At 47.3% G+C, this 9,281-nt stretch overlaps 1 protein-coding gene across 1 annotated transcript; it reads right to left on the reverse strand.

Moving 5' to 3' along the window:
• Positions 1-16: 16 nt before the first annotated feature.
• On the reverse strand, positions 17-9,094 carry CBX7 (chromobox homolog 7). Its single transcript, XM_010132165.1, has 6 exons — positions 8,981-9,094; positions 8,193-8,236; positions 4,109-4,174; positions 3,521-3,587; positions 2,326-2,665; positions 17-274 (listed from the first exon to the last, which is right to left on the reverse strand). The coding sequence occupies exons 1-6, from the start codon at positions 9,092-9,094 to the stop codon at positions 126-128; spliced, it is 780 nt and encodes a 259-aa protein (XP_010130467.1). The 3' UTR covers positions 17-125.
• Positions 9,095-9,281: the final 187 nt, after the last annotated feature.

Raw genomic sequence — 9,281 nt, forward strand, 5'->3', positions numbered from 1 at the left:
AAAAAAGGTCTCTGTAAACATTTTAAGAGGAGATATTTTGGATTTTTTTTTCTTAAGGGGTAAAGTAACCCTTCCCTAGCCCCACCCTAAAAGCACTGGTTTTGGGGAGCACTGAAAACAGAGATTCAGAACTGCGCGCTCCGGTCTCGGAAGAAGCCCTCAGCCACTTGTGCTTCTCTGAAAGTGACGGTAATGGAGTTTGCCGTGATGTCTGTCACTGTCACTTCGCTGGGGGGCACAGTGGGAATCCAAGGGAGACTGCCATCCACATCTGCTGCAGAAGGAGAGGCAGATAAGAGCATGTTAGTGAGAGAGAGAGAGGGTAAAGGAGAAGGAAGGAGGAAGAAGAGAGGAAAAGAAAGGATGGAGAAGGGGCCTCCTTTCTGACAAATGACAGGTGAAATCAGCCCATACTGAGTCTGCACGTACGAGGCAAGAAAGAGCATGGGCAAGCCCTCCCCTCAGAGGCGAAGGGAAAATGGAGGATCACTGCAGGATGTAAAGGGAAAAGGAAAGAGTAGCAAAGGTGTCCCAACACACATCAGCATCGGAGCAGCCCACACAGAGCTCAAAAGACCCCGTAACACTACCCAGCTCATCTACTAACCATTCACAACTCCCGGGTGCCTCTCACCCCATCTCGGCCCCTAATCTGGCTCTGCATCAGCAAAGCACACTCATCCAGCTGTGAGCTCACCTGCTTGTAAATGCCCTACCCTGCTGGAAAGTCAAAAATCACAAATCCTTACACACACTCTTCAGATACTTCTGTGGGAAGCAAAGGAATCCAAAATGGAGGGTCTTCCTTGTTCTGCACCCACAACACAGCCTGGGTGCAATTCCCTCCAACATCCATCAACGCTGCTTCATGGAGAGGTTGCTCCCCCTATCTCATATCCTTCCTTTGCTCTGGGATAGCTCCATACCAGAAGCCTGAGCATTCCGGCACTTTCTCACTGCAAGAATAATTATCAGTCCCTCTGCCACCCAAAGCCTCACTTTCCCCCAACCTCCAGAGACAGCCACAAAAACACCCAGAGGAAGGAAAACATTCCCTGTCCCTGTCACTATACCTGTACTATATTCCCAGCCCAGGCAAGAAACGAGGGCCCCTTAGGAGTGTATTTCCTGGCCTCTGTCTCAAATATCTGGGGTGCCTACTTTCACCTCAGGAAGAGTCCAATTCCACACCCCCCCCCACCAATAACTGGAATTCCATGTGGGCCGTGTGTCAACAGGAGAACAAAAAGAGTTTTACATTTCTGTAGCACCACTTACTCTTCCTACCCCCAAGTACTTTAAGAACCCAGCACTTCGTGGGGAACAACTCACATTTGCCCATTGCCAGGATGCAACACAGGGTTCCTCTGTGCTAGCCCCATTGCTGCCTCTCTGGATTTGGGCACTGTTCAAGTACCTCTCAGAAAGGAGGGGAATAGCATTGATTCCCTCTGAAAATCCTGCCTAATCCAGCTTGGTTAACAGCTGCTCCTAGCAAGGAGTAGTAGGATTCCCTTAGCTACTACAAGCAGTACAAGCCCAGGTTTTCTATTCCTCAGGAAGGCTACGCCTTCAGAAGCTCTAATAATGCAGAGATAGAGTTTCCCTGGTAACTCAGAGCACCACACACATCCCACAGCCCTCCTGCACAAGGCGCTGGTATCCCTCCCCAAAATGCCAAATGTGCTTGGACATCTCCCGTGCCTACACTCAGGCTGCCTACTCAGTGGGATCAGGCAGGAGTTACCATCCTCACTTCATGTCCCTCATCCCCCTCTCACATAACTCCATGGCAAGAGACTTTAGAGGACATGTGGTGTGGAGAGGAAAGGGATGGAGGGAGCAGAGGAACACACTATGGGTTCCTAGCAGTATTCCTGTATGCTCCTCAGAGCAGCACTGTGAGAGGAGTGCTGGTGTCCAAGCTTGCCCACTGCCAGCCAAGCTCCTTTTAGCAGAGCAGCAGGCTGAACGAACACGTGTGGATACGTGGACATCACGATCACACCTGCATGTCACCTCTGCTGGGAGGAAACTGTACGGAGGGGAGTAACTTGCAGTATCTTCCACAAGTTTTCTCACATTGGGAGGGGTGTCACTGATACAAGACTAGAGAGGCAACAGCACCAAAACAGATTAATTTGTGCTCTTCATCCAAACAGAAAAGGAACTTGTCGACAAGAGGGCCACAAGGTGAGGCAGCAAGAGCTGCTCTGGGGACCTGACCTAAACCACGATCCCAGAGTGAGGCAAGCAAGGAGGAAGCATGCAGAGCATCCTTCAGCACACCCCTGAACTTCAGAGCCGAGGGGTGTCTGGCCTTACCGTCTTTGCTGGTGTGCTGCATGGCTTCCCAGTCCTCAGGGCGCTCCCTGGCCTCTAGGCCCACTGCATCATTCAGGAAGAACTCATGCCTACAGTTTCGGCTCTCCAGGCTCGCCATGCGCGGGAACTTCTTCCTTGACAGTCGCAGGTACTTCTGGTTTTTACGTTGCTTCCGGAGAGAGAATGGTAGGACTGTTCCCCCAGTCTTCTCAGAGAACTCTGCCTGCCCTGGCTTGGCCCCTGGCAGGCTACTATCTCCTCCTCCAAACCTCCTTGCAAGAGAGAAACAGAGCTTCTCCTTTCCCTTGTGGGCACTCCTCAAGTCCATGCCATACAGCCGCTGCCGAGACATCAATGTAGCAAGGGTCAGAGCATAAATCTGATAATATAGTCAGGGGGCCCCACCCAGACCCCAGGAAACACCGAGACATCAATGTAGCAAGGGTCAGAGCATAAATCTGATAATATAGTCAGGGCTCCCCTCGGGGAGCCAGGAAACTATTCTTTGTTCAGTTCCTGAACGCCTAGATGAGTTAGGGTAAGCTGCGCTGCTTCCACAACACTGTTTCTCTCACCTCTTCAACTGCCATCTAAGCTCTTCCTAATATGTGCTTGCTAGGACTGGCTGCTTTTGCTTGGCAACAGTCAAAGCGTGCTGGAACTCCACTTCCAACCAGTGGCTACCTTTAACATGAAGGAAATTCTTTGTTCAGTTCCTGAACGCCTAGATGAGTTAGGGTAAGCTGCGCTGCTTCCACAACACTGTTTCTCTCACCTCTTCAACTGCCATCTAAGCTCTTCCTAATATGTGCTTGCTAGGACTGGCTGCTTTTGCTTGGCAACAGTCAAAGCGTGCTGGAACTCCACTTCCAACCAGTGGCTACCTTTAACATGAAGGAAACTCCACACAAACCAGGTAACCTGCAACCACCCAAGCCCAAAATTTATAAAATCCTAGTTCAGAGAGCAGGAGTTGTTGGTTTTGTTTTGTTTTCCTTTTTCAAAGACAAGTTAGCTGGCTCTTCAGCTAACAGGTTAAAACTATCTGCCTACCCGCTGATTAATGTTGTTGTGTTAGTTTGTTACCTCCAATTTTGTCCATGCAACAGCAAACAGACAGTTTCCACCTCCCTGTGAGCAGAGGAGCAGCACAGCAGCTAAGGTGTTAGAAATACACAGAAAAGCAAGAGGCTACCTGCAGCAGGAGGCGCTTTGGTTTGGGGCCTCTTTTCCTGTACCCCGATGCACGGTCTCTCTCTTCCCTGTGAAAGAGGAACACAAATCAAACCAAGTACTAAATACCACAGCACAAAACCAAACTGGGACTTCTACCTTCTGTAGCACAGCTCCCTCGTGCCCTTCGTTAAAACCCAATGGTGACCCACGTGGTCTTGGAAAACATCCCAGAATTGCTTCTTGCAGGAGTGAAAGACTTGCAATAAGGGAATTTCTCTGACTCAGCTGATCAAGGATGGGTTAGAGAAACTTATCACCTCGCATCACTCCAGTCCAGCCCTGGACCTGATTAAAACCTGAGACTGATTGCTCCTTGGCTCAATGCTGCTTGCTCTTGGCCTCATTTCCTGAACAGTGCCAATCAAAGCTGCTTTAACCCTGTCTTGTCCACTTCAGCCAGCACCAGGGTACAGAGATCAAGCAGGATTCACTGCTGTACATCTCATCTTTGACTGAAGAAAGGACAAGGGCACTTTATGCTCACTATGAAATAAAGACACTATTTCCTTTTTCTGTGTCTAGGGAGAGAAAGAACACGCGCCCTTACTTTTCTTCGTAAGCCACTACCAGGCGAGGGTCCAAGATATGATCCTCTGGCTCCCATGTGCTGTATCTGAAGAAAAACATAAGGAAAATAAAGTAAACAATACTTTAATGAAACATTCTCTCTGCAGGCCTGCTACCAGTGTGCTGCGGCCCTGGATACTGTCTTCACAAGGGTCAGTGGGGCCTGTCAAAACATTGCGAGAGCTCTGAGGAATCCCAGCCATTCCCTCCCCAACTTCCCGCAGACACCACCTCCCCTTCCCAAAACAGGCAGGGCCAACCATCAAGCAGCTCTTTGTAGAAGAGGGGGGACTTTCCTCCCCAGGGCCCCCTTCACACTGTTTGCAAAGCCTGTGCAGACACTCGCAAACTGATTATAAGTCGATGTCTAAACAGGTCTCATCTGCAGCACTCCCTCAAATCCAACAAGCCCCATGGAACAATGAGACGTGATCTGATACAGCTTTCTGGAAAATAGGTCTCTCTTAATTTAGAGTGCTCTAAAGAGTAAGTATGCTTTCTCACCTGTATTATTAATTACCTCTAATCACTGGAGCTGAAAGTATTCATTTAAGAAGAGTTTAATTTTTCTCCACTGATGCCATTCCACTGAACATGTTTAGACCCGGGCCCTGAGGCAAGCTGATGGCAACTTTCCAACTATTTCTCCTCTTGCTCAACTCCCCCTGCAGGTTATTCTGTCTAGCAGAGGTCGTCAGTATTTCTGTTCCAGGGCAGGAGGAACCCATCTGCACTCAGATGGGTCAGGGCTACCACAACTACTCACAATAAGCTTGATGCTCAGAAAGCAGCCTGTGAAACAAGCGTCACTCACTGCCCCATCTCCCTCCTCGACTGCCAGACAGCTGAGACAGGAGTCAGATGCTCAGGAAAGGACTGAACCCACCCAGCAGCCAACGCCAAAATTGGTTCTCAAAGGGCACAGCTGCACTTAATACCAGAGAGAAGCAGCCAAAAACCCCCACTGTGGAAGGTGAAAAGATAACAAGATGGTCCTCATGGTCTAATTGCTTTTAAGGGGTCATGTTTGCCCAGAAAAAGGTGGGTGGCATGTCTCTACTGTACAAACTCAAAGGCAAGAAAGCAAGTTTAAACCCCAAATGTCTCAGAACATTAATTTTCCTGGAATGTGAGGTCCAGGGCCTGGAGGCAGAGCCCCTCCCAGCCCCTGGGCAAGGGTGCATTTGTGTCAGTGCCTTTAAATAGGAAGAAAGCATTTTAAGATGTTTACATTTCTGGATGAAGCACAGGCTGCACACGAACGCATGTGACACATGCATATATGTACACAGGGGAGGAGTTTTGGGAATGCTATTCCCTTTCATCTCTCCATTAGATAAAGGAAAGGTACTGAAATAGGGGAGCATTCCTGGAGAATGGGTCTGGAAATTCAAGTAAATTCTGTTACAAAAGGGAGGAACAAAAATATGAACTTCAGATATCCCAAGGTACACTGAACATCCGAGTTAGGAACAGACATGTCTACATAACCAGCTGATCTCTCCTTCTCTCCCTCCTTTGCTCAAGCCTCCTGCAGCAACCTGACTGTGAGCTGTCAAAGCCAAGATGCTGTTTAAACAGAGGAAGATTTCCTCCCTGCTGCAGGGATTCTGGCACTCACGCTACAAATTTAAGAAAAATAACAACACAGAGCACGGAAAATACATCGGATCGCTGTTCATGGGCAAGAGAAGAAAGGGGATTTGCTTTTAAAAAACCCCTGGTGGGTGTTGCCTTTTTCTCTGCAGCCCAGTTTCTGGCTTCGCTGCAGTGGCAAAACACTGCATATAAAAAAAAAAAAAAAACAGAGTTCAGTTTGCCACGCACGCGCGCAGGCACACACACACACGCAGAGCTATATATACGTGTACACACAGCTCAGGCTGCAGCAGAACTGCAGAGAGCAGGCACTCTGGAAAACATAGATCATATGATCTTCCTTCCCCCTCCTTCTACCCCTCCTCTTCCCCCTCCCCTCTTAACTCCAACACAAGTTGTAAACAAGCTTGTAGCTAGAATCAGATTGTAACTCCTCCATTCCCTGACTCCAGCAGTACAACTCAGAAATCTGCAGTGCACTGCATTAACAAGGATTTTGTATTAGAAAGTAAAAAAAAAAAAAAAGAAAAAAAAAGGAGATGAAATATCAATTACGTGGGAAAGCAGCAAACTACTGACCTATTCCTATTCCTTTCCACGAAGCCTCCAATGGGAATGATGGATAACTGGTACAGAGATTACAAAAAGCAATGCAACAAGGTTGGGGAGGGAAATGAAGAGAAACATGAGGTGAGATGAAGAAACAGCACATTGGAAGACAAAGATAAAAATGTCTTGTGGTGCTGCATGCTGTAACAGGCATATGTATGTTTAGAAACAAGGAACAGAGACTGCTAGCAGGATGAAAGTGACTTCAGGGCTCAAAACATCTTGGTTTTAAGCAACTCAAACCACTGAGTGAACATGTTAAAATGGAAGGGAGGAGGGAAGGATAAAAAAAATCAGTACTCTTCAGATTTGGAGTTTTGGGGGAAGAGGGAAGGCGTTTGGACATGTCACAACATCAGAAGAAGGGAATCCCGACATGCCCTTGCTCCCTGAGCAGCAGGTTGTCCTTTTAATACCCAGAACAGTTTCTGGCTCCCCCAGAGTTCCAAGGCTCAAGGGCAAGGAAAAGCAGCAGTAAGAATAAGGGCTGCTGTATCCAAGGAAACATTGTGCCGTGCCTCAGCCCACCTTCTTGGCAAATGACTTTACAGGAGAAGGACCTCAATGCACTTATTGAAAAGAGAATGGGATAAACATCAGTATTCTGGCCAAAAGGGCATGGTGCCTCGTAGACTACAGATACATTTCCCAGCCTCTACCAACAATTAATTAAGGCTTGGCTACTTAGAAGGCTGAAGCAGTTCAAGAACTCACCTAGACTATAAAGCAATTAGTGCTCAACAAGTGCAAAAGGTTACACTTTGACAGCAGAACTTACAGTCAGGAACAAAGTTACCCTCTCCCACCCTCACCAGAGAGGGGAAGAGGCTGATAACCACACATGCCTAACAAGCACAAGGATTAGGCGCGCAGGAACACATTTCAATTCCTTGGACATCAGATACCATCTGTCAGGGCCATTCCAACGGGCCTCGCTCTGGGACTGCAAGGATGGACATGTAAAACCAGTTCCTTTGCTTAGCAACATACAGTGCAACCCTATGCATAATGCAGCTGTACCGACACACGTTGTGTATTTACACACACCCGGTCACAGAGAGAAAAGCAAGGACAGGGCCCTGTACGGGTTGGCCAGAGGGCTGTTCTTCTAGACTGCTAGCTAACACAGTAATGATCTCTGGTTACATAACACTTTTAATCTCAGACTGTTCAGGCACAGTCTTCAGAGGCAGCTGCACTTTTAATAAGAGAAGTATCTGTAAACAGTGCACAGCAATGCTGCAAAAATGCCTTTTTTTTTTTCCTTTTTGCAACATAACAAAGGGACTCAAAATAAAAGAAGGTTTTGGACAAGGAAATGAAGGCATGCTGGTAATTTTCAAGGGACAAAGATCACCTGAATCTGGCTACAGTCAATAAATCTGAAACTTTGTCCCTTTCCTTTTGTAAATTGCAGAGGGGAAGCAGTAGGACAAGACAAGACCATCAACTGTTTTTCTCTTTTAAAAGACTGCACAGAGCTCTAAAAATAAAGTGGGGCCCTCTTGGTGCTGACTCAGAAAAGCAGGAGCCATTCCCAGTTCAGAAGAACGAGGTTCCCTGTTGAACTCATAATGAATTTAAAAACATTTGTACCTAGAAAGCATCTCAATGGAATATTTCAGTGGTAGCAAAACCCAGCCAGAATAGACTGGCACACAGTTTGTATCTCTCGGCTGCCAGTCCAGAAATAAGAATTGGTTTTGGTTTGTGGCTCTTTGTTTTTGTTTATCCGTGTTGGAATGGGGCACAAGAGATTACCCAATAAGAACGAGATGCTCAGATGCAGAGATACAGTGTAAGCTAATGCAGAATATTAAAGAAAAAGAGTTAAAGACAAATAAAACACAACTTACTTTGGGGGCCATCCTTTCCACTTCACCAGGTATTCTACTTTACCCTAAGGGCAGAAAAAGGAAGAAGAAAACAGGTAACTGCGCAACCAAATATGGGCTACAGTAAGAGATGCAACCAATCAACAGGACTAAACTCTGCAATCGAGTAGCTCATTTCCCATCACTTTATTTTCAAAACAAAGCCACTTCCTCATTCTCCTACACTTATGTACCTTTTTCTCTAGAAAACGGGCACGCAGGGGTATCTAACATATCAGCTTGAACTACCATCAGCTTGGGATCAACACCTTTGCAGAAGCCTAGTGGGCAGAACCCCAAAAGCCAAGTGGAGAGCAAGACTGCAACCATTGCTGCATTTACGGGCAATCCTACAAGAAGTCAGCTTGCATAAATGCAAGAGGGAGATGTATGCCACCAGCCAAGTGTCAAGAGGAATTTTTTTTTTTAAGCAGAGAGAAGAAATACGATACTTCAGAACCTATGAAGCATCTCTTTGGCACGTTGCCCTTCCAGTTGCTACATGCTTTACTCAAACACTGTTCCATCCATCACAGTCACTCAGCCTTTTTACCCAAACAGACAGCAGCTCACAGCTGAAGTTCAGAGCTAGCCTTTCATTTGTTCATTCTCAAGTTCAAGATTTAAAAAGAAAAAAGAAAGTGTAGTGATTGGAAACCACGTGCAAGGGCTCCACGAGCACTGCGGAGAACTATTAAAATCTTTAATATTATATGGAGGGGCTTGTTAAGCACTTCCCAAAGCACGGCAGACAGATGCCTTGTGCATACAGGATGACCACCCCTCGAAGCGCCACTGTTGCAGCTGCGGACACCTTTACACGACAGCACAGCCAGCAAAGCTCTCGGGTACTCGACCCAGAACACCAGCTGCGTTTTCCTCATGGGGGGCTCATCAGCCTCCCAGTGTCGGTGGAAAACGGCCCCATAAGGAACTTCCCTCACTAAGACCTTCACACGCTGCGTGCTTATGGGTTAATCCCCACGACACCCCGCGGGCACGCTGAGCGTTTTCATGGATGGGGAAACTGAGTCACCGAGCTGGCCGCCAAGCCTTTCCAAACCCTCTCCT

Source organism: Buceros rhinoceros, unplaced genomic scaffold (genome assembly GCF_000710305.1).
Source record: "Buceros rhinoceros silvestris isolate BGI_N320 unplaced genomic scaffold, ASM71030v1 scaffold29242, whole genome shotgun sequence".
Lineage (NCBI taxonomy): Eukaryota > Metazoa > Chordata > Aves > Bucerotiformes > Bucerotidae > Buceros > Buceros rhinoceros.

Excerpts from the sequence above, each read along its gene's own strand:
- CBX7 (XM_010132165.1), bottom strand. The coding sequence starts at position 9,094 with ATGAGGAAAACGCAGCTGGTGTTCTGGGTCGAGTACCCGAGAGCTTTG. Across the intron at positions 3,588-4,108 it reads GTAGTGGCTTACGAAGAAAA|GGAAGAGAGAGACCGTGCAT; the intron begins GTAAGGGCGCGT and ends CCTCTTTCACAG. Across the intron at positions 2,666-3,520 it reads CAAAGCGCCTCCTGCTGCAG|CGGCTGTATGGCATGGACTT; the intron begins GTAGCCTCTTGC and ends ATGTCTCGGCAG.